The following is a 25522-nucleotide window of genomic DNA, read 5'->3' on the forward strand; positions in this document are numbered from 1 at the left end:
AGCATGAAAATCATAGATAGGAGGAAGGCCGAAACTTATTCCCGACAAACACGAGAGATTAACGTTCCAACCCGACTAACAGGTTATCGTCGACGATGTCCCACGACGTCAATGAACACGACGCAAAACGGATTTACGGTATTTAATCCAAAACACTGGTACGGTCAGATATCTGTCCCACATTCTTCCAGACCGATAATTAATTTCGTCCTCTACGCTGTTTTTCCCACTGCTCTCTGTTAGTCAAACTAAAAATTATTCTACAGGTGTGTGAGAGAAGTAATGACTAATTTTGATCTACCAATGTTTTTATTTTTTTCAAACAACAATATTGTCCCCTTTAAAGTAGTTTCGTTCGGCAGCTATACATTGGCGAAATCGTTGTTCCCAGTCTTAGTAGCAGCGCTGAAAGGCTTCAAGTTGTAGGTCCAATAATGACGTTCTTCGTGAAATGTTTCAGTTTAGGGAAAGAAAAGAGGCACAAGGACTTAGGTCAGGCTGTGGAACAACAGGAGCGAGTGAGGTGGCACAGTGGTTAACACACTGGACTCGTATTCGAGAGGACGACGGTTCAGACATGGGTCGGGCCATCCTGATTTGGGTTTTCCGTGATTTCCCTAAACTGCTCCAGGCAAATGCCAGGATGGTTCCTTTGAAAGGGCACGATCGATTGCCTTCCCCATCCTTGAAATAGTCCGAGCTTGCGCTCTGTCTCTAACGACCTCGGTGTCGACTGGAAGTTAAATCCTAATCTTCCGTTTTTGAACAACAGGAATGCCTTTTGAGGTACAAAATTCCGTGATGGAAGTGGCCGAATGACACGGCACGTTGTCATGATGCAGCACCCACTTGTCTGCAATGTCCGGTCTCACTCGATTCACTCCTTTCCTGAGACTTTCGAGGACATGTTTGTAAAACACTTGGTTGAAAGTTTGTCCTGCAGAAACAAAGTCTTTATGCACGATACCCCCACTGTCAAAAATGCGAATCAGCACTGTATCGATCTTTGATTTGCTCATTCGAGATTTTTTCGGTCGAGGAAGTATCTGAGTGTGCCACTCCTCACTTTGCCGCTTTGTCTCAGGATTGTACTAAAACATCCAGGATCCATCACCTGTGATCACACGAATGAACCATTCACTCATCAGTAATTCTCTCAAGAAGATCAACGCAAACGTTTCTCCCATTGTCCTTCTTTTCGGTAGTGAGGTCTTTTCGGCACCATTTTGGCACAATCCTTTCGCATGTGCAAAACTTCGGTCAAAATTTGATGTACGGTAAAAGTGTTTAAGTTTAATAAGTCACCCCTCATCCCCATTGTTAAACGTCGGTCTGACCTCAAAAGAGCACGCACGCGTTCGACGTTTTCGCCAGTTTTTGGAGGTGAAACTCTCCCTGAGCGAGGTGCATCTTCAACGTGTTGTCGGCCTTCCAAAAATGAATTGTGCCAGCGAAAAACTTGTGCTCTTTATAAGAAATGTTCCCAATGGGCTTGTTTCAACTTTTCAAAGGTTACACTCACGGATTTCCCAAGTTCAACACAAACCTTGATGGCATTATGTTGCTCTGAATTCCGCTGCTCCATTTTCGTAACACACGACTTCAATGACTGCGCTCTCAAAAATCACGTGATGGCTGTACTGAGCTGAAACTTGGACTGAGGATCTGGAAGGGATGAACGCACCAGTCTGCACAAGTAGAACACGACGCAGCCAGATTGCTCGTCGTATTGTCAGTCTCATTATTTTTCTCACACACCTGCTGTATCAGGAAAAATATTTTTCCGCGTACTTTATTCAGTGTCTAATTATGTAGCATTACTGTGACTTGTAAGCTGAGCGACACCGTGTCACCTTTCTGATCACCACGTAAGGCTGTCGTTCAGGGCGCCTGCTGACTGGAGGTAACAGCGAAGAGGCTTTTTGAAAGTTTGAAATAAAGTTTCACGTGTATTAAAATATAAAGATTAGTAAATGGAAAAACCAGAATGTAAGGAATAATAATTATACGTAACAGGTTGTATTAATGAGCACAATGAATATCGAAAATTATGTGAACCGAAAGAAATACTTGAGAATCAATATCGGAAGACGAACTGTGCGCCATCTTATTCGAGAGAGACCACTTGCCTGGGACAGAGGGCAATGCAATCGACGGAAGTCTGTGGTGTGAGATGGACGTATCTCGTGTTGGTTGCAGACGCGATGGCGCGACGGAATACGCAGTTTGTAGAGTGATGCAACCAAAATGACAACTAAATAAACAGTTTATGTTACTTACATCCCGACCACGATATTATTGCACCTGGCCTCCCGTGGCCGTTATCGGAAACAGGCGGTGACGTTACAGTGAACAAGAACAGTGCTGACAAAGGAAAACGCATGCTCTCTGAATGAGTTCAAGACAGTTGTGCATATACTATCAAGTGTTTCAGCGTGTCCTCGATACAAACGCACGATAAGCCAACTGAAACACCCTCACTCCCTGGTGCAATAATGCTGTGATCAACTAATATGTGTGCATTACGTCGGACAGAAACTAACAAGTCGTGTTGTATACATTAAAAACGTGTGAAACTGAGTTGGCTGGAGGCAATGTCTTCTCTGGTATCGAGAGATACTTCAGAATCAATAAACAGATCGAAAAGTGAGCAGCAAGGACAGCGGTGACGCGTTTACCGTTATAGCTGTGTAATAAACCCCAGATGTAGTGTTCTTCCCGTCCGCGTATTGTTTGGAGAAATCTGATAAAACAATGGACAATTCATGCATATCCACACCATACATGGTATTACTCGTAATTCTTATTAGTTGATTTCAAGCCGCCTTAGTTTTCTGGCCATCGTGTTATGACAATGAAGTAGCCAAAGCTCTAGTATCTTTCCAATCTGATGAAGATGGTTTGTCGAGCAGCATTAGTCTTCTGGAACAAGCGCCATTGCGATATAAGTCTCCGTAAGACCGAGGGAAAAATGCTGTAAGACCGAGGGAAAAATGCTGCGCCACCATCTTCGTCGTTTTGTTTTCCTAACTTGCTCTGTTTACTTTTGTCCCAGTGACGAAAACACCGCCATACAATAATACTTGCTAAAGAAAAAACAAAAAAAAGAAAGGAAAAAAACCGGAGAAAGAAATACCAGCCCCAGTAATACGGACGGTACAGTAGTAGAAACCTACCGAGTTAATTCGGAGGAAACGTTTGTTATTTTTAATAACATCGATTATACCGGGAATTGAATTCTACGAATTTCGAAAAGGAGCATAATGTGCCATGTTAGCTCCACGTTGCTCGACATAGTGGTTTAAAAATATTGGAAATACCGATGCTTCTGCAGGAGAGTATAATGAGAAGACCAATTTTAATTTGTTCTCAAAGGACGGTTTCATTTTGAGAAAAATGTTGTCACTGCGAACAATCAAATGGAACAGATTCGTTGCCAGCGTTGGCTCTAAATCTCTCTCTCTCTCTCTCTCTCTCTCTCTCTCTCTCTCTCACTCACACACACACACACACACACACACACACACACACACACACACACACACACAGTAGAAACACTCTGTATTCGTTTCATGGTAAACGAAGGAATTCATAACACGAGCCCACGACGAGAATGCTTTTTTTTTTTAATTTTTTCCAGCTGCAAGCTTTGCTTTCATATTAGCCTGCCCCGAACTCTCGCAGATCTTCCAATACCATTTATTAAACGATAGTCGTTTCACGCAGTATATACGTACCACATTACACACTTTGATTGCTATTTCTCCTCCCCTTCTTGTTTACGCATAGCACTTACATCTGCAGCAGTTTAAAGCTAATACAACTTAAGGATTAACATATCGCAGCGTAGAGACGCTACAGTTAGTTCGAGTCCGTGGAGATGGAAATGTACTCAGATGAGGATATTTGTAATGGGTTTCATTAAAAAACTGTTTGCTGTTCGCACGTGTTATTCAGGGGAAAGCACAGGAAAAAAATTAAGACAGTCGAGCTGGAAATTCAGCAATACAGCAATACAGGTCACTGCTAGCTCACTTAGACACGTCACTCTTCGTGTATTTACACGCCGATGAGTTCAAGTTACTTAAAAATGGAAGAGTTATATTGCGAAGGCAAGAATAATAGTCTAAATTTTAAATAAACAAGTTCACGGAAGTAGAAAGAACTGAAAATCTAATTCTTAAAAAAAGCATCAATAATTTCCACTCTAAAATAACATTCTATCTTCATTTATTTACTAAGCGGTATACAAAGTAAATCTTGATCACGATTGGTTCGTTCAATTAAATCCTGAAAGTGTCGATATTCGTAAGAGCTTCAACATTTTAATACCCCAATAATCTGATTCTATCTGTGAAGATGACAGAATCCTTAAAAGCACTGTAATTGACCACATATTCACATTTTGTAATAACGGTGGGTAGTAAAAATTGGGTCACGGGCGTAATGGGGTAATAAAATATTTTCACGATATAGTTGAAAATATATTCATAGTACGAGCAGTAATAAAAGTGGAATGCTTTCCGCAGCGGAGAAGCGTCGTGTTCTCCGTTTTATGTACTATAAAACAGCTCTATTAAAAAGGGGAACCGACAGGGTCGCCGTCGTCGCTACCCGGGTAAATAATGGATACCTCCCATCATGAACGGCCTTCCTATCTTCTTGCGTGGCTGCGGGCTTCTGCTAACACGGTTAGAAAACACCGGGACTTCTCAAAGTTGTTAATTAAAATAGCCTGAACATCTCTGATTTATTTTATGAGCATGGTGTCGTAGGAGCAACGACGTACATGACATAGTTTACTACTAAGAAAATCATCCATAAAATACTTGAAAATTACCTAAAGCCGAAATTGTACAATCGTACATGAAATAAAGATGGCAGCTGAAGGAATCAAGAAATCTTTCAAAAAATGCATCGCGGACCCTATCGCATTAAAAGTTATATTAATTAAAAGACTGTAATAATTCCACCCCCAAAGAAGGCAAACGTTGACAGGTGTGAATATTACCGAACCATGATTTTAGTAAGTCAAGGTTGCAAAAATTGACACGAAGTATTTATAGGACAATGGAAACACTGTTAGGAGCTGAAGTCGGGGAATATGTAGATGTGTTTGCGTTCCGGGGTAATATAGGAACACTGAGGCGATACCGACCCCACTGCTTGATTTGTGAAAAATGAGGTTCCGGTGCTCTGGCGTTCAAGGGGCTATTTTTGAAATTTAGACTTCTTAAAACGTTATTCTAACACTTTACTTAGCATTTTAAATCTGTGAACAGAACGTTTGTTTTAAGTCGCTTCAACAGCAGCAAAAGTTCTATCATATCACATCTTAAAAGCTGTGGTTCTGTTTTTTATTTTTATTTTCGTCTGAGGTACCGGAACGGCGCACCGGTGTGTACCGCCACAAATCAAGTACAGACTGATGTTTATGCCATGTGTAAATTTACAGAAAGCTTTTGACAATGTTGACTGGAATACGCTGTTTGAAATTCAGAAGGTACCGGGGATGAATATATATATATAGGGAGGCAATGAATACTTATGTTTAAATTCTATAAGAATCGGACTGCAGTTTTAAGAGTCGAAGGACATGAAAGGGAAGCAGTAGTTGAGAAGGGAGTGAGACAGGGTTGCAGCCTATCCGTTACGCTATTCAATTTTTACAATGAACAGACAGTATACAAAACTAAAGAGAAATTTGGTTGGAAAGAGGACTAAAGTTCAAGGAGAAGACACTAAAATTTGCGATTTGCCAGTGGCGTTGTAATTCTGTCAGAGATGGCAAAGACTTGGAAGGGCTTTTGAACGGAATAGATAGTGTCTTGAAATGGACTTATAAAATTAATATCAATAAAAGTAAAACAAGGGTAATGAGATGTAGTAGAGTTTAATCAGGTCATCTTGAGGGAATCAGATTAGGAAATGAGACACAAGCAGTAGTAGACGGTTTTTGCAATAGAAAAGTTTCTGAAACAGAGAAATTTTTTAACAATAAATATACGCTTAGGAGACAGAAGTCATGGGATAGCGATTGCACATATACAGATGACGGTAGTATCGTATACACAAGATATAAACGGGCAGACATTGACTTCTGTACTCAGGTGATTCATGTGAAAAGGCTTCCGACGTGATTATGCCGCGCGACGGGAATTAACAGACTTTGAACGCGTAATGGTAGCCGGAGCTAGACGCATGGGACATTCCATTTCCGAAATAGCTAGGGAATTTAATACGTGCCAAGAGTGTCCCGAGAACAGAAAATTTTAGGTACTGCCTCTCACCGCGGACATCGTAGTGGCTGATGGCCATCACTTAATGACCAAGAGCTGCGCGGCGTTTGCGTAGTGTTGTCAGTGCTAACAGACAAGCAACGATGTGCAAAATAAACACAGAAATCAATGTGGAACGTATAACGAACATATCCGTTAGGACAGTGCGGCGAAATTTAGTGTTAATAGTCTATGGCAGTAGACGACTGACGCGAGTGCCTTTGCTAGCAGCGCGACATCGTCTGCAGCGCCTCTCCTGAGATCGTGATCATATCGGTTGGACCCTTGGCTACTGGAAAACCGTGGCCTGGTTAAATGAGTTCCGATTTCAGTTGGCAAGAGCTGATTGTTAGATCGCGTGTCGCCAGATCCCACGAAGCCATGGACCTAAGTTGTCAACAAGGCACTGTGCAAGCTGGTGGTGGCTCCATAATGGTGCAGCCTGCGTGTTTACAGGGGATGGACTGGGTCCTTCGGTCTGTTCAGTTACTTGGAGACCATTTGCAGCCATTCATGGACTTCATGTTCCCAAACAACGATGGAATTTTTGTGAACAACAATGCGTCACTTCACTGGGTCACAATTGTTTACGACTGGTTTGAAGAACATTCTGGACAATTCGAGCAAGTTATTTGGCCTCTTAGATTGACCGACACGAATCCCATCGAGCTTTTGTGGGACTTAATCGAGAAGTCAGTTCGTGCACAAAATCCTGCACAAGCAACACTTTCGCAATTGCAAAAGGGGGTCCGACACGATATTAGGAGGCATCCCATGAATTTTGTTACCTCAGTGTAAATGTACGTGTTACGAAGTGTTCTCTGAACTTACTCGTCAAACATGTAGTATTGTACGGAAGTGAAACGTGGACAATAAACAGTTCATACAAGAAGATGGTGGAGGTTTTTGAAACGTAGTGCTACATGAGATGCTGAAAATTTGGTGGGTAGATCGAATAACTAACGAAGAGGTACTGAATCGAATGGAAATTAAATATGTGGTATCGATAGCTACGATGCCACAACCTAGGTGCGCTCTGCTAGGTTGGCACTACGACACCGACACCGCCGACAGCGACCTCTAGCCGGCGCTGTGCAGCTCTGCGAGCGCCGCTTCAGATTCAGCCTATTTCATTCCGAGTAGACGACCAAGCAACATTGTTTCTATTTCATAGTGGGCGAGCCACTACAGATTTTGCCCGTGTAACGTTTGTTAGCGTTGATACCTGTACAGTTTCGCACCCACGTGCTCATCTTCAGTCCAAAGTTACGTATGTCATTGACTAATATTCTCTATTAAATGTTCTGTTAAGTTAAACGCAGTACTGAAGCATTTCACCTTTTCCTGCTCCTGCTCACTTCCTACATTCAGCCTACCCTTCAGTTTACAGGAGCAGACTCACGCGCCGCCTTCCAGGCGGGATACAAAATAAAGTGCATTGTACAATTTGACAGAATAAAGGGATCATTTGATGGGACACAGCCTAAGGCCTCAAGAAATCGTGTTTGGTAATGGAGGGAAGTCTAGGGGTTATAATTGTAGAGGAAGACCAAGAGATGAATACAGTAAGAAGGTTCAAGCGGATATTGGTTGTAGTAGCTATACATATAGGAACAGGCTTGTACAGAATAGACAAGCGTGGAGAGCTGCATCAAACCAGTTACCGGACTGAAACCACCACCACCACCACCACCACCACCACCACCACGACTACTACTGCTACTTCTACTACTACTACTACTATGGGTGTTTATTTCATAGCAGTTACAAAGTAGGACAAGACAATTTATTGTTACTGTGAAAAGTCTCACTACATCGAAGACGTGTGGAAGACTTTCCCTTACATTGGCTCCATAAGATGAAGGCCTTTGTCATTACAACTGAGTAACTGCTTGGACTGACTGACCTTCGCTGTCGCTGGTGTCTGAGAGCGGCGGCTCGTTGGCGATGTACTGCCGGCCGCTCAGCAGGTTGTTCTCCACCACCGGCCTTTTGTCCTCCAGCTGGCGCCGGAACGCGCGGTGGTCATCCTAAAAAAACGCAAACACTCTTACTTAATTACACTCACCGTCTAGCAAACAGTCCACGGTTATACTGAGGAAATCATCCTCATTACTTATCGTACCGAGTTCGCCGGACGAAGATTTAAGACCTGCTCTTTTTGAGTACCATTAGTACGAAAGGTTGATTGCATAAGCTCTATAGAGAGTGCCGTTGGCACAATATAACCTTCATAGAGAGCTAAGGTATATCGTCGTTGAAATAGTAGCTCATAAGTGACTATTCCAGTATTCCATATTTCGGTCAGGTGTCCTACTTAGCGCACTTGCTATTACCGTGGGAATGACGATTTGTCTATTCTTAACTATGTAAATGAAGCTAAAGAATGCAGTGTGAGTGAAACGTGGTAAAAAGTTTAAATCCCGGCAAACTGCGAAAAAATGAAGTAGCACATGACTGGAAAGTCGGAAGATCCGTCTGCTGCTCGCTGACAATGCTGTTGCCCGGAAGGGGGCTGCAGACAAGATTGTAGGGAAATGCAGGACGGTCTGCTGAGAATCGACGACTGGTGCAGCGGCTGACAGTTTTTTTCACTCTGAAAAACAAATGACCGTCTCCATACGCTACGAGGGGCGTTCAATATGAAATGGAACATCATTTTCTCGGCCAGTCTCTGTTGAAAACAAGTATAATTTGTTGTGGAGCATTGTGGAATATTCCCGCTTTAGCCCCCATAGCTTCACGAAGCTCCGATAGGTGGCGACGCTCCACGTTGCCCTCAAAACAGCGTCTGTAACGAAGGTGCGTTCCAAACAGATTAGAGTCATTGAGTTTCTTTTAGTGGATAACCAGAACAACGCAGATATTCATAGGCGCTTGCAGAACGTCTACGAAGACCTCACAGTGAACAAAAGCATGGCGAGTGGTCGTGCGAGACATGTCACCATCGCAGCAAGGTCGCACAAACCTGTTCCATCTCCCACCTGCCGGCCTGCAGCACACAGTTTCCACATCTACATCTATACTCCGCAAGCCACCCAACGGTGTGTGGCGGAGGGCACTTTACTGCCGCTGTCATTACCTCCCTTTTCTATTCCAGTCGCGTATGGTTCGCGGGAAGAACGACTGCAGGAACGCCTCCGTGCGCGCTCGAATCTCTCTAATTTTACATTCGTGGTCTCCTCGGGAGGTATAAGTAGGGGGAAGCAATATATGCGATACCTCATCCAGAAACGCACCCTCTCGAAACCTGGACAGCAAGCTACACCGGGTGCAGAGCGCCTCTCTTGCAGAGTCTGCCACTTGAGTTTGCTAAACATCTCCGTAACGCAATCACGCTAACCAAATAACCTGTGACGAAACGCGCCACTCTTCTTTGGATCTTCTCAATCTCCTCCGTCAACCCGACCTGGTACGGATCCCACACCGATGAGCAATACTCAAGTATAGGTCGAATGAGTGTTTTGTAAGCCACCTCCTTTGTTGATGGCCTACATTTTCTAAGGACTCTCCCAATGAATCTCAACCTGGCACCCGCCTTACCAACAATTAATTTTATATGATCATTCCACTTCAAATCGATCCGTACGCATACTCCCAGATATTTTACAGAAGTAACTGCTTCCAGTGTTTGTTACGCTATCATATAATCATACAATAAAGGATCCTTCTTTCTATATATTCGTAATACATTACATTTGCCTATGTTAAGGGTCAGTTGCCACTCCCTGCACCAATGCACCAAGTGCCTATCCGCTGCAGATCTTCCTGCATTTCGCTGCAATTTTCTAATGCTGCAACTTCTCTGTATACTACAGCATCATCCGCAAAAAGCCGCATGGAACTTCCGACACTATCTACTAGATCATTTATATATATTGTGAAAAGCAATGGTCCCATAACACTCCCCTGTGGCACGCCAGAGGTTACTTTAACGTCTGTAGACGTCTCTCCATTGAGAACAACATGCTGTGTTCTGTTTGCTAAAAACTCTTCAATCCAGCCACACAGCTGGTCTGATATTCCGTAGGCTCTTACTTTATCAGGCAACAGTGCGGAACTGTATCGAACGCCTTCCGGAAGTCAAGGAAAATGGCATCTACCTGGGAGCCTGTATCTAATATTTTCTGGGTCTCGTGAACAAATAAAGCGAGTTGCGTCTCACACGATCGCTGTTTCCGGAATCCATGTCGATTCCTACAGAGTGGATTCTGGGTTTCCAGAAATGACATGATACGCGAGCAAAAAACATGTTCTAAAATTCTACAACAGATCGATGTCAGAGATATAGGCCTACAGTTTTGCGCATCTGCTCGACGACCCTGGAACTACCTGTGCTCTTTTCCAATCATTTGGAGCCTTCCCAACTTCTGCAGCGTTGGAACGTGCAGACACTCTCGTTCGAGGTGGTCGGCGGATCACAATCAAACCCCCTCGCTGCACAATTGGACGTCTCTGATAGTAATATTAACACAATCGTCCACCAGTCGGGGTACTCAAAGGTGTGTGGCCGCTGGGTTCCGCGCTGCCTAACATGAGACCACGAAGTGCAACGTAGCACTATCTGTGCGGAATGGCTTGCGTGCTACGAGGCTGGTAGTGACAACGTTTTGTCGAACATTGCAAGCGACGAAAAATGGGTCACCACTTCGAACCGGAAGCAAAACGGCAATCCAGGGAGTGGCGCCACACCACCTCTCCACCGAAGAAGTAGTTCGAAGCCGCACCCTCTTCTGGTAAACTCATGGCGGTGGACTTCTGGGACTGTCATGGGGGTTATTCTGTTTGGAGTTCTCTCTCGCGGTGCAACGATCTATTCGGAAGGGTATTGTGCTACCCTCAGGAAATTGAATAAGCGACTTCAGCGGGTTCTTCGCAACAGAAATGCAAACTAACTTCTCCTCTATGGCAACGCAAGGCGTCAACAACTCTACGCACCTGGGAGGAGATCACAAAACTTCATTGGACTGCTTTTCGTCATCCTGGATTTCGCATCTTCCAACTTCCACCTGTTTGGCGCAATGAAGGATTTCCTCCGCGGGAAGCAAGTGGATGATGGAGATATTACTGATTCAGGACGACGTAGGCTTCGACTTCAACCAGTAGACTGGTACCGTGTGGGCATACAGGCCGTCACAGTAAGGTTGCGTAAGGGCGTTACAAGGAACGTAAATTATGTTGAAAAATATGGCTTGTAGCCGAAAGAGTGAAGAATAATATTGTGTATTCCAATCCCCGACAAAAACAACCTGCTTTTTGAAAAAAAAAATGTGTGTTGCATTACTTACTGGACGCCCCTAGTACCATTCAGGTAAGGAACAATTTCTTTTAAACATTTTTGGAAGGTTACTGTCAACAACCGTTAAATAATGTATAAAATGCATATTTGAATCATCAGCTGTTTTCATTTACACCCAAACATCTACCGGTTTCGGTCTTGGACCATTTTCACATCATCAGTGAAGATGGCTCAAGACCGAAACCGGTACGTGTTTGGGCGTAAAATAAAAACAGCTGATGGTTAAAATATGCATTTTATCAAACAATTTCTTTCTTACTGAAAATATCGTCTTGTGGAACGTTCGACATTTCCATCAACGAAAACCTTGACTCCAGGAAATGCTTTCCGCCACTAAGAGATAAGCGGCAATCAATAATCATGTGCTGAGTCTGCGGGCTCTTTTGCATTTGCGCGGCAGCACGACGCAAGGCCAGTTAAGTGGTATTTTCTCTTCGAGTACGATAGAAGCAAGTCGTAGTCACAGAGAAACCTACCTAACTGCGTGCATTATCCATGCCAGGTACGAACATCGAGCCGTGGCTCTCATCACGCACTGACGCTACTTCCTTCTCGGCGCTTATTTAGGCCAATTCGCACAGAGTTGTCAGTAAACAATCCTCACCCGTCGTTCGACGTCCTTATGCTCGTCGCTTGGCGGATGCGTCTCGGCCGTGCTGAGGCTCTGTTCCACTGCACTATTCATTGTGGTATTTGTCTCATCTGTCCCACAAACACCACTGCTGGGTCTTCTTTCGTTTCGTATTCGCCTCAACTGTTCAGCATCTTTTAATACAAACTATGAGCCGAAATCTGTCTTATTCGCTTTAGTGCTATATTCTATTTATTCGTTTATTTTCTAGTTCCAGGGAATGATTAAACTGCCTAAGAGCCGGCCGCGGTGGCCGTGCTGTTCTAGCGCTGCTGTCCGGAACCGCGGGGCTGCTACGGTCGCAGGTTCGAATCCTGCCTCGGGCATGGATGTGTGTGATGTCCTTAAGTTAGTTAGGTTTAGGTAGTTCTAAGTTCTAGGGGACTGATAACCTAAGATGTTAAGTCTCATTGTGCTCAGAGCCATTTGAACCATTTTGAATTGCCTAAGACTCTTGTCAATAAAATGGCTGTTCATCTAAAAACTGTCTGTCAATTACACGTCATTTAGGAACTTCTCACTGACGAGGAGAACACGCCAACCGAGCGAGGTGGCGCAGTGGTTAGCACACTGGACTCGCATTCGGGAGGACGACGGTTCAATCCCGTCTCCAGCCATCCTGATTTAGGTTTTCCGTGATTTCCCTAAATCGTTTCAGGCAAATGCCGGGATGGTTCCTTTGAAAGGGCACGGCCGATTTCCTTCCCAATCCTTCCCTAACCCGAGCTTGCGCTCCGTCTCTAATGACCTCGTTGTCGACGGGACGTTAAACACTAACCACCACCACCACCAGAACACGCCAAGTACTATAATGCGATTTCACAGAAATTCACTCAATGGAAGAGAGGTCAAAATAAGCGTACACATGTCTTGGCTTAGCCGTAGATACTCTACCGTTTCAGAAAGAACGACAGACCAGATTTTCGAGGTATTTTCCAGGTACTTCATGTGTCTTTAACTGCATGATTTCCTCAGGCGAAATAGTGGCACAGTGGTGTTCGGTGCAGCTTCTTAATTTTGTGCCCCGTGATTATTATTATTATTATTATTATTTTTGTTTTTTATTTGTACAGGGTGTTCGAAAATTCCTGTTACAAATTTCTAGGATTTGTAGAGGGAGTGAGTACTTAATATTTTGATTAGGAACCTATGTCCCGAAACTTACCGCTTCCGTTCTACGACGGTTTCAGTTCAGGTCTGTAAAGCGTCCACGTCTGCTGAGGGAAAGAGAAAAGTCTCAAAGTTGCTCGTCCTGGACCAGAACATGCTTCGTAGGTACAATATCTGCAACAACGTTAGTGGTCGCCACCTCTAGCTGCTGATGAAATGCATCAGCACTGGTCTGTACGTACAGTACGCTGGACTGTTTTGGACTACGTACAAGCAAATGTGCTTAGATAAATAGATGTTTCGTTATGTTTCCTTTCGAATTGTTACTTAATACTTGTACTGCATCACGCCTAGTTCCTCAAGCAGAGCCCGCCGCTGTGGCAGAGCGGTTCTAGGCGCTTCAGTCAATACCTCACTGCTGCTACGGTCGCAGGTTCGAATCCTGCCTCGGGCATGGATATGTGTGATGTCCTTAGGTTAGTTAGGTTTAAGTAGTTCTCTAAGGGACTGATGACCTCAGATGTTAAGTCCCATAGTGCTTAGAGCCATTTGAATCATTTGAACTTCAAGCAGAAGTGGGCGAGTTAAACATCTGAACTGAAACCATCGTAGAACGGGAACGATACATTTTTCGGGCATGGGTTCCTGTTCAAAGTATTATGTACTCATTCCGTTCTATAAGTCCTGCAAGTTTGTAACGGGAGTTTCCGAACACACTGTACACCAATGTCCATAGAAAATTACTGCACGAATGTTTTCTAGTGCGTACTGTTATAACGTTGTCCTTGTTCGTCATAGCATGTGAGATGAATGAATTAAAAAGAACTAGAATGAGAAAATTATTTGAAATGGTTTTCGGTGAAATTCCGTAGTTATCTTGATTCATAATCAATTGCAAACGCCAGTTTTCGGAAATGTGATGCGTTAAGCATTTTTTGCTGCGAAATTATTGCCAATGTGCGAAATGTTGCAATGTTAATGGCGTTTCTCAGCAGCGTGAGGTACATACGAAGAAATGTCACTGTTACAAATCTGCCTTCTCGCGATGCTCGTGGTGTTCGGAATATCTGAGTTTCGAATGTTCCTACGATCGGTATCATCCAAGGCATTGCGCCAAATCGTCCTGAAGAATAAAAGTACTAACAAAATATAACAATTGATATGAGAATGAAATTTCAGAATATGAGACTTTTAAGAAGAATGTAACCCCTCAACATACCATACACACATATATTCTATAATAAGTGTGAGATCCAGTTGTAATTTTACAATTAATATAACGCCCATGTACCCACTAATGTGATAAGAAACATTCGCGTAGTAACCTTCTACGGTCATGGGTAGACAAATGAAAGCAATAAAAATAAAATGAATAAAACAATAATCGAGTTTCGAACTCGGGCCCAAATTTAAGGAGCCGCGACGCTAACCACCGACCCACCATTTCGTTTGAGGGACATCGTGTGGTAAAATACAAACTGCAATAAGAACAAGAAATCAAGAAATTTTTACAGTAAAAAAATATTTCCAGTGTGACTTCCTAAAGATTTAAATGGTGTACCGGGCTGAGAGTGGCACGGTTAATCTTTTTTTTTTTTTTTTTTCCTCGCAGTCAGTGCTCTTACCATCTGATCTATCCGGGAATCATAAGGGCGCGACTCACAGCTCCATTTATCCAGTACTTTTCTCCCCCTTCCCCTACACTTTGCTGTACATCTTTCTCGACAAGCATTCCAGGGATTTTGTCCAACTTCTATCACAGTAAGCCACTTTGACAAAGGATGTCGTATATCTGTGTGCAGGAAGTCCCTTCCTGCAACCGGCCTTCGACACACACAGCCCAAGTCCGGCTCACTGCAGTTCACATGTCACGTGGTAGCTGAACTGCCGCTTGTCGGCATATTGTTATTAAACTACTCGGCTAAAGAAAGAATCAGTGCCACCCAATGAGTAGTTCTCGATTAAGGTTAGGAGCGAGAATTGCCTCTACGAGACACTTGGAGCATGCTCTGAGGAATTTCTTACTTTCCATTGGTCTGTGACGTCTTCTGTAAAATTAGCGAAATTGTTCTTTCAAACAGTGGACCCAAACATATAAATGTGAAAGGAAGGTAGCTGTGACGCTGAGATGGGTAAAAAATAAATTTGTTTGTTGCAAAAACACAGAAACTTTTATTACTTTAAAAAGAAAATTACTTGCGATAGACAAGTATTTCAAAAAAATGGTTCAAATGGCTCTGAGCACTATGGGACTCAACTGCTGTGGTCATTAGTCCCCTAGAACTTAGAACTACTTAAACCTAACTAACCTAAGAACATCACACACATCCATGCCCGAGGCAGGATTCGAACCTGCGACCGTAGCAGCAGCGCGGCTCCGGACTGGAGCGCCTAGAACCGCACGGCCACCGCGGCCGGCACAAGTATTTCAGTCAACTAATAATCTAATGTCAGTGAAGGTCTCTGTTACGAATTTTATACTTGTCGAGGTACTGCATCTATTAACATCAAACGAAAACCAGTTTTTCAAGGTCTTAAAATGTACTAATGATCCGATGTGTTTTCGATTTCTGGATTGGACTGACGGGAACGCCGTCACTGTGTGGGTGGATAAGGAAGAGTCTGCTGTGATTTTCTTTAGTGTCACTGTGTCAAAATCTCTCTTATATATTCTATGATTTTTTCCACGCATCGACTTTTTTTTAATTTATACGATCAGCTGCTGAAGGCCCCACAGTAAATCCGCAATGATACTCACTACATGGAATGTAGTCACTGTTCTTCGATCGTGAGTCACGCACAGAAGATATTTACTATATCGTATACTAACGACTGGCAGTGAGCAGTATCTATAGAGCTAATGCTTTGATAGTGTCTACCGAAATTCTGTGTGAAGAGCGAAGGAACACGCCTGGTAATAAGGGGCTCAATGTACCGGCGATTCACTTCACAAGCTACACGACGGATGCAGTTAGCCGTAGACAATGCTCAGCGCCTCTCGTGTGAAAGCACACATAAGGGGCCATAAGGTTACTTGCTTCTATACAAAATTTATGTCACCTCTTTAAGAACAAGCTATACAATGTAATTTATGGTTAAGAGAAACACGAGCAAGGAGGAAGTCTAAACAAATTGTACAGAGATGTTCGGAGTTGGCTGTTGCGCCGAGGTATGTAATGCTATACACCGAGGAGAAGCGAAAGAAGCAAAAGCAGTGGCTGGCGCCCGGTAGATGAAGCGCAGGCGACATGAGAGCCGCGAGTGAGTGATGATGACGGATAGGTGGTGGCCGCCCAGGAAGTGAACCCATTATTACACCTGCTAGGGCGCAAAACGGAAAATATGGATACAGAGTAAACTCTTGATAGTTCACAATTCCAGACCGGTCGTCATAAAGTGTTGTTAACACCAAGAAAATAAACTAGATAATTCAGGATGAAGCAAAACCGTCAACAATCCACAGAATACAAATCCAAATCGAAGTCTAGTTGAAATCAAATAAGCAACCAGGTCACGAAAAACCTGTGTACGCGAGGTAGAGACTTAAGCACAGCACGAATCGAAATGTCTTGTAGGGGCCCAACGGCTGGATTTTATCTACGGCTTGACGTCAGTGGCCAGGCCCACGTGACAGCCTCCTGGCACCTTTTACCAGCCGCCGGAGGAATCACTGATAGCGGAAATCGCATGTTAATCTGTCAGATTGCCAAGATATAGCAGTTCCACTCCCCTTCATAAGAGCTTAGGGACAGAAGTGTCGCTGTTGGTATTGCCATCGCTATACTAGAAGGAGGAGGTGTGAGTGGCAAGCCAAGTAAAGGTTTGCTGTCCATCCCTGTGTCTGGTGTCGCTGTGTTCTCCGCTCGTGGTGACGGTATTGTGCTAATGCTGGAGTCAGCTGGAGTATTCCGGCCTTTCGGTCCATGCTATAGGTCAGTGGTGCTGATGGTGAAAAAGGGTCCCATTCCATGGGTTACCAGCCCTGACAGCAACCTGGGGATGTGTATCCGCCAGGCGTCTGTAGTTATGTTGAACCAGCTCCAGGGCAGTGGTAGTTATCTCGAACTGGAAGCCACGAAGATGGGGTGCAGATAGTTGGCGTATCATACCAGCATGGCGCCACTGGTAAGCACTGCAAACGTCTCTGATGACGCTAGTTTACATTCTGGGACTCTCCCGAAGATGAGAGCTAAAACCTTTGTGCCCAGCAAGTAGCTGCTGTACTGGTTGGGCTGGCATGGGCATGTTGCAGATCTCAGGACATCCCAGTGGGTCCGGATTCTGCGGCCTTGCAGCAGTGCCGCTGGGGTGCGCCCTTGTATTGGTGTGGTCCTGTAGGGGGTCAGGAACGGGGTCAGGACCTTGGCCTTGGGTGTGGTTAACAGTGTTTTGAATATCTGCACCTTAAAGATGCGGACGAACCACTGGCTTCACCACTGGAGTTTGGGTGGAACAGTCCTTTATAACATTCCGAGAGCAAACATCTTGAAACATACTGGATGGTAACTGAAGGCCATTGCTCTAAATGTTTGTTTACAGGGCCCCTTTAAAGGTGGATAGTGTCTGCAAGGTCCGTGTTATCTCCTTTGTTGTTACATTTGATATTCGAAGTACGTAAGAAAACGTGGAAAATGAGTCTATGACGAAGAGCCACATCTCTCTAAGGGACGGGCTGGCGACGTACACATGGACGCGCTCCCATAGACGCTACGGCGTTCACCAGGCATGGAACCATTGGAGGGGAGGGGGGGAGGGGGGTGCTGACTGGGTTGACGCACAGGCCTGTCAGGAGCGGGCTGTCCTCTTGAAGTCCTGTGTAACGCCGGCTCAGTTCACGTGCTGTCTTGTGAGCGCCTTCATGCGTATCATCCTCCAGTGGTCATCGTGCAGAAGGTATGCCACGGGGATGCTGTGGTGTCGGGGTGACTACCGGCAGTAGTCATCGTCTGAGGTCAGCATCAGTACTCCCTGTACCATCTGGATCCTGTTTCTTTTTGGAAAAATATTTGCCGAGTTCTGGAAGGGAATGGGGTAGGAGGCGTTCCTGCCAACCTTGGCGAATGTATTTCATATCGTGTTTGAGGTTAAGATCCTTAGCTGTGTCCTTCGCAATTAGGATGCAGTGGAAGAAACTCTTGTACGCGGTTTTGTAAGGAGTCTATTTGAAAGCGCAGTATTTCCCGAAAGTCAAATGTAGGATCTGGCCCTATAGGTGGTCTGTGTAGGGCATCGACGTTAGCATGTTGTGCTGTCGACCAATAGTGCGTTCAAGAATTATAATGGCTGAGGAAGAGAATGCAGCGTTGTAGGCATTGTGCCGTTTTGACTGGAAGGCGGTTATGAGGACCGAGCACAGAAGTCAATGAATCATGGTCCGTTGTGAGGTGAAATTATGTCACATATATAACGTATGACATTTCTGGATGCCAAACGTGATACCCAGTGCTTTTTCGATCTGTAAGTAACTCTTCTCGGTTGAAGCAGCGATTTAGAAATGAATGTGAGGAGTTGTTCATACTCATAATCATTTTTGTGAGAAAGAATGGCCCCCTCTGTCGCGGTACGGCATAACAGTGGCCAGGAGAAGACATTTTGATGAGTCATAGGTCGCCATACAAGTAGTGAACTTTGGACAACGTTTTAATTTGTAAAAAGCCTCCCAAAACAGCGGTGACCATTCGCGTTTTGCACTTTTCTTGCGTGGAATATTAAGGCGACTGGCGATCTGGGTGGCATTTCGTATAAATTTTGCATAATAATTTCTTTGGCCGCGAAATGACTGAAGATGTTTTCAGTAATTCATAGGCACTTGGATTTTTCTATGACTTCCACATGTTGCTGAGTCCACATGCTCTTGACAGAATTTGCGATTTTGAAGGTTGCACTTTAATCCATTTTGTTTTAGTGTCTGGAACAGCAGACGTAAGATACTGTTTTCTTGTAGCGCCACTTTACTAACATATTGTCCAGATAACTGACTGTGATCGAGAACGTAATGAATTCAATATTCCAAACAACTTTGGAAAATTGGTCGTGCATCAGCAATTCCGACAGGAGACCTGTTGTATCTGTAAAATCCAATCGGAGCGTCGATAACCATGAACTGTCGGGACTGTTCGTCTAGCGGCACTTGTAAATCAGCTTCGGGTAGATCAATTTTAGAGAATTATTGTCCACTGGCAATCTTGAGATGAGCTCTCATGGCCCTGGAATGGGACAGACAAAAGGTCTAATTCTGCATTTATATTTGATTTAAAGTCACCACAAATAAGAAGTAACCAGACGGCTGAGCTACTTGGTTTTTGTAACATGGGTGTGAGGGTGTCTTGTTACGTAAGACGATCTAATTCGTATATGAGGCTATCCCGCAATGCTACAGGTGCTGGTCTAGCTCTGAAGTAGCAAAGCGCTGCAGGAGACTGAAGCTGGATGTGGGCTACATAATTATTAGCACACCCTAAGCCTATTGTAAATAAGTATAAAAATTCGGTGAATCAGTATCATCGATTGGCAGAAGTGCTGATACACAGTTGATGTCGCCTGCTATTTTAAAACCAAAAGATGAAAAATCATCCATCCAAAAATGTTTTGTGCCTGACGTGATGGCACAACTACAAAAGTAATCAGACGGCTGACGTTTTTGTACAACGCCGTTAGCATGTCTTTATCGTGCAAAAGTATGCGGTACTTGTTGCAGGATTACAACCTTTGTGATGTTGGCTAAAGAGACAGAGAACCAGTGTGAGCATATGTTTCCCAATTTATAATAGAAACTGGAAAGCTGAAACCAGTATGAAATTTTAATGACATCTTGGGCATTCTATCCGATATCAGCGTCGTGTATGCACAGAATTTCGACCACGTGACTCGTTATCTGTATCAGATGCTACCTAAGACTGCTAGCCGAGTGAAACGGATCCAATATTTATACCTACTGCCTCCGCCCTCCCTGGTAGGTTCTACTGCCACTCCGTCTGCGGTCCCTCCCCATTAGAATCGTCCAGAGACGATCAGTTTTCGGTCTGGTGCACCCCTGGCGGCGAGCTGAGGTTTACTTTTCGGTCCGGTGCGCCTGACCGCAATCTGTACTTCTGTTCTCAGTACGGTGCACATGATGTCACTCCCTATGTCCATATTCTCAGCTCTTCCTTTTATCGAGTACTACTGTGGCAACTGGTGCATTTTTACCAACTCCACTGCAGGATCCCAGATTTTGATGAGTTGGTGCCCAGCGTCATGACTCATCAAATTTTCTGACATCTATCTCTACTGACTCTCTTGCAACGCTTCCCAGTACTTGGGGGTTTGTGCCCTCGTTTCTTCATACATGATGGTACGATCAATACCCAGACAATGGCTGGTTTAGTTGCCTGCCTCAGCCGTTTGTGGTCTGATGTGCTTGGCACCTGATGTCCACTGTCCCAGTTGTTTGGTCAACGTACGACATGTCACAATGGCAAGGTCTGTTATAAATTCCTGGTTTTCGTAAACCAAGTTAATCTTTCACATTTCCCAGTAGTCCTCTTATTTTGTTAGGTGACAGAACACGCACTTAATGTTATGCTTCCAGAGAATCCTGTTGATCTTGGCAGAAGTAGATTCCACAGATGGGAGGTATGCTTCATCTTGCTCGTCTTCTCTATCATATGCAGAATGGCTGACTGAATGACCTTGTGAATCTGTCTGACTGTGTATTCATTTTTGCAGAAAACTTAGGGTATATGCTTCATTTCTGATGTCAAACTATATTGGTCTGACAGCCGTGTTTGCCCTGTGGACCTACGTCTTTAGAACTCCATTCTTCTGCGCTGTATGATGACACCTGTAAGTCTGCAGGTAAAGGGTGTGTGATGGTATGCGATATAACCTGTGACCAAACGACCCACTGCTCTCCTTTTGACCATCACATCCAGAAATGGCAGCTGACTATCTTTCTCCAGCCGGCCGGAGGTTCGAATCCTGCCTCAGGCATGGATGTGTGTGATGTCCTTAGGTTAGTTAGGTTTAAGTAGTTCTAAGTTCTAGGGGACTGATGACCTCAGAAGTTGAGTCCCATAGTGCTCAGAGCCATTTGAACCATTTATCCTTCTCCAGTTCCATGATGAACTTCATATTTGGGTGGCGTGAGTTGAGATGTTCGAAAAACATATGGAGCATTTCCCCGCTGTGAGGCCAGATCACAAAGTTATCATCCACATACCTGAAGAAGCATGTGGGTTTCTATCCAGTCATCTATAATGCTTCCTCCTCATATTTCTCCACGAACAGATTGGCAACCACTGGAGACAGGAGGCTGACATGACTGTTTCTTCTGTCTTCTCGTAATATTGGCCCACATACAAAAAATATATAGAAGTTAGTCTATGCCTGAACAGGTCCAAGAAGAGCCTTGTCAGATTTCTCTGCAATCAGTTCCAGTGAGTTGGTTGGTTGGTTTGTGGGATTGAAGGGACCAGACTACAAGGGCCATCGGTCCCTGTTCCAGTGAGTCTCTCAACGGTATCTTGTCAAACAGGCAGATCACATGAGAACTAACAATTATATCAGATTCCGGGATATGAAGTTGCTTGAGACACTGTATGAACTACTCTGTTGCGAATGTGGTGGATACATTTCTCCACATATGAGCACAGCAGTTTCTTCACATACTTCGCTCCTGGTACGTTGATGCACCAGTGTTGCTGAAATTGGACGTAGTGGCAACCCTGTTTGTGTAATTTAGGCAGGCTGTACAGTTTAGATGGAAGTAGCAATATTGATCGTAGTTGTTTGATGACATTTTCAGGCATGTCTGTTGTCTTCAAACGAGCCCTGGTCTTCTTGTCCACCTTGTCCGTAGGATCACTTTCCAGCTGTCTGTATGGTGTGTCCTCCAGAAGTTGGACATTCTCATCACAACCAATCTTCTGCATAATGGCTGTATAATTCGCTCTGCCTGCTGGAAAAACCGCGGTGGTGCTGTCTTCCTGGAGTTTCTTGAGCGCCAGCCACTCGTTACTGGAAATATTGGATTGTAGAGGTTTCGTCCTTATGATCAAGGTCGGCCACGGCTTGCAAACCTTGACGCAAGCACACGATGTGCTGCACACGTGCGGTCTGTGCTGTCTCAGCATGACTTGGCTTTGTTCGGTACTTCTCGGACCTACTCACTGAACTGCGACATTTTTATAGCAGCGACACTGTTTTTTCCAGCATTTGGTGCGGTATTTTGCGGTCGGCGAGACTTTTTTTCAGTTCCGCAGAATCATGGAGTCAGCGCTGTTTATCCTTCGCTATTTATTTGTGGTATAAAGAAAGTTCGTAGGTCCAGACACTGTTTGCACAAAAAAAGGTAGTCTATTGATCTATCGTCCCAACCTTTAAAAAGGAATGGTAATCTCAGAAGAGAAACGTTTCAATTCTAAACATCTCTTATGCCGTCACATAATCGACGGGTACTGCACATCTGCCAAATTGCGTTATAACGCCATGCAGAAACAATGTATAGACTTAGCTGACGATGAAAGAGCAAAAAATTAAACGATCAACAGATGATTTGTACGGGATTCATTGTTCTGTACATCAAGATGCACTTTGTGGCAAATTAAAAGGCATGGAGCATATGATGGAATTGGTGGTACGAACAGCAAATTTTCTTAAGTCGCATGCATTATTACATAGCCAGCTGCAACTGTTCTTGATGGAATTCAACATAGAATAGGAGACGTTATGTATTACTGCAAAGAACGTTGAGTTTCTGAAGAAAAAAGGAAAGCTGAAACGAAGATTCAAATATCCAGAATGGATTGCAAACCTCTCACTTTAAATGGATTTGACTGCATGCTACCCACAGTAGTTGCAAGGTGAGAAACAACTTATTTCTGATTTGGTGAGGTGCACTTAAAGAGAAAATCGCATTGTGGAAGCGACAAATTCCGACAAAAACACCGTCAATTTCCCTGCGTTCTCTGGCGTTACGGAAAACGACAGTTTTGAAGAATTCATTGTGGTGTTGAAAGAATTACAGGAATAGTTATCTAAACGTTTTGAGAACACTTCCAATCTTAGATCTGCTTTTGAGCTGTTTTCAAGACTGTTTACCTGTTCAGCTGAAAGCGCTCTTCTACATGTGCAGATGGAACCGATTGATCTGCAGTGCTGTTCCCGTTTAAAACACAAGTTCTTTTACAATAAAAATGTCCAGGAATTCTATCCTGTTTAGCCACGGGAAGAGTTTCTACGTCTCCATAATGTGACTGTAAACATGACACAATGTTTGAATCAACATATGTGCATGAAAGGCTTTTTTCGATCACAAAACTAATTGAGTCATGATTACATAGCAACCAGAGCGACAAAAATCTTCGTAGTTCTCTGTGTCTTTCTGTGTCCAGACACTCTGTACCAGATATACATTTTATTGTGTCTCGAGTGAGACGAATATAGTTAAATGATAATGACAACTTTTTGTTTGTGGCCTTTGTTATTATACAGTACGAAACCAAGCAGCATGCAAAACGTTCAGTGTTCCTTGCCATCTAAATGCAATGTGTTTGCAGTTTCCCCCCTCTTCCCACTCAGACGACATGTTCTGATAGTGGGGGAAGTGTGCAGGCAGGCGACAGAATTTCACACACGAGCGAAAGCAATGCAAACATGCACAATTCTTGGCTGCCCCTAGTATAAATACCGAACCTGTCCCACTGGACTAGCAGTCTCAGCACATGACGTACATATCGAGTAACACTGTTAAAATAGTGTGCATGGACGACTCTCACAACTGGCAGAACGGCTAGCACTTCAAGAGATCAACACATCACTGGGAAAGCCTTTCCCTATAAGGCCACCGAGTGCATCTACGTTTAGGAAACCAATTTGGATACCCTGTATACACTTCCCGCTGCTGTCGTAGCGAGGTTGGGCGGTACAGTGACTACATGCAGGCTGAGCCAAATACGTGCCACTGCCGATTTGTTGCTTGGCATTTGTACCAAAATGGACGTAGGGGTGTGAATCCCAAGTCGGATGACGACTGTAAACTTGATAAGTTCCGATCACATTTACTGTGGCGTGAACTGGAACAATATTTCACACTATCTACCTCCCTTTGATCAAAATTTTGTTATGCTGCATTCGATATTTTAAGCGCTTTTACAGGCGATTCGCTTCTTTCCTCAAAATAGTGCTGTACTGCAGCTGACATTTTAAAAGTTTTTGCTATTGTCAACACGTCTTCGAGAAGCGATGTGTTAATTTCATTGGCTGTGCAAAAATGTCTTTATTTGGTAATTATTGCATCACGACTAATGATACAACATAAGCCTGTTTCCTGCTAGTCCTTTTTAGTCTTGGAAGGTATGCTAGAGAGCTGCTGTAAAGTTTGGAAGGTATGAAATAAGGTACGGGCAGGAGTAAAGCTATGACGGAGGGTCGTGAGATGTACTTGGATAGATCAGTCGGTAGAGCACTTGCGCGTGAAAGGTTTAAGTTCTGGTCAAGCGTACAGTTTTAAATGCCAGGAAAGATTCGAAAGTTTCATCTTAGGATTATTTATAATTTTGATTTCCACACAGTACTCGACACTTGTGGGTCAGCCCTTTGAGATCGGTTGCCCAAGCTGTATAGACCGATGCGACTTCTCGTGACAACGAACAAATGGGAGCCTAGCTGCTACATCATGTATTCGCAGATTGTAATGCTTAGAGAGGTAACTATGGATTTCAGACAAATCTAAGCACACAAATTTATCGAGAGGACGTAATTTTTGTACAAGATGAAGTATTAAGGGGTTAATAGATAGTAGAAAATCCTCTGTTTAGCAAAGTCAGTTTTCTACTGGCCTGGAAGAAGAGCTGCAGACTTCTATAATGTGAATCCCAGTCTTCATCTTCTCGATGAAATGATGCGTATGGTGGTGATGGATGCTTGTTCTGGCCTGATGAGTTGCTGTAGTATAAGCTGTTGATCCAGAGTTTGCTTATGTAGTTCTTCTTGTCGTGCCTGGTACTGCATTTGAAGTTTCCGCTGTTACTGCCACAGTTTCATGAATTTATGGTCCACGATCACTGAAATTAGGTCCGATGCTCTACACACACGCGAAGTTCGATTCCTCGTCTCCAGTATTACACCTGCTACGGTGCATCACACTCTTTATGACACAGAAAATTTGTATACTCGGTAAACACTTGAAAGTTCACAATTCCAGTCAGCATCAGGTCCTCGTAT

The 25522-nt window shown here is 43.9% G+C and overlaps 1 protein-coding gene across 1 annotated transcript in view; it reads right to left on the minus strand.

The window, feature by feature from the left end:
- LOC124721679 (dystrophin-like) overlaps window positions 1-25522 on the minus strand; it is a 286684-nt gene that overhangs the window by 151437 nt on the left and 109725 nt on the right. Inside the window, exon 4 of the mRNA XM_047246753.1 lies at window positions 8185-8308. Coding sequence (XP_047102709.1) covers window positions 8185-8308 — 124 coding nt within the window. The remainder of the gene's footprint in view (window positions 1-8184; window positions 8309-25522) is intronic.

This window comes from Schistocerca piceifrons, chromosome X (genome assembly GCF_021461385.2).
Source record: "Schistocerca piceifrons isolate TAMUIC-IGC-003096 chromosome X, iqSchPice1.1, whole genome shotgun sequence".
NCBI classification, from domain to species: Eukaryota; Metazoa; Arthropoda; class Insecta; order Orthoptera; family Acrididae; genus Schistocerca; species Schistocerca piceifrons.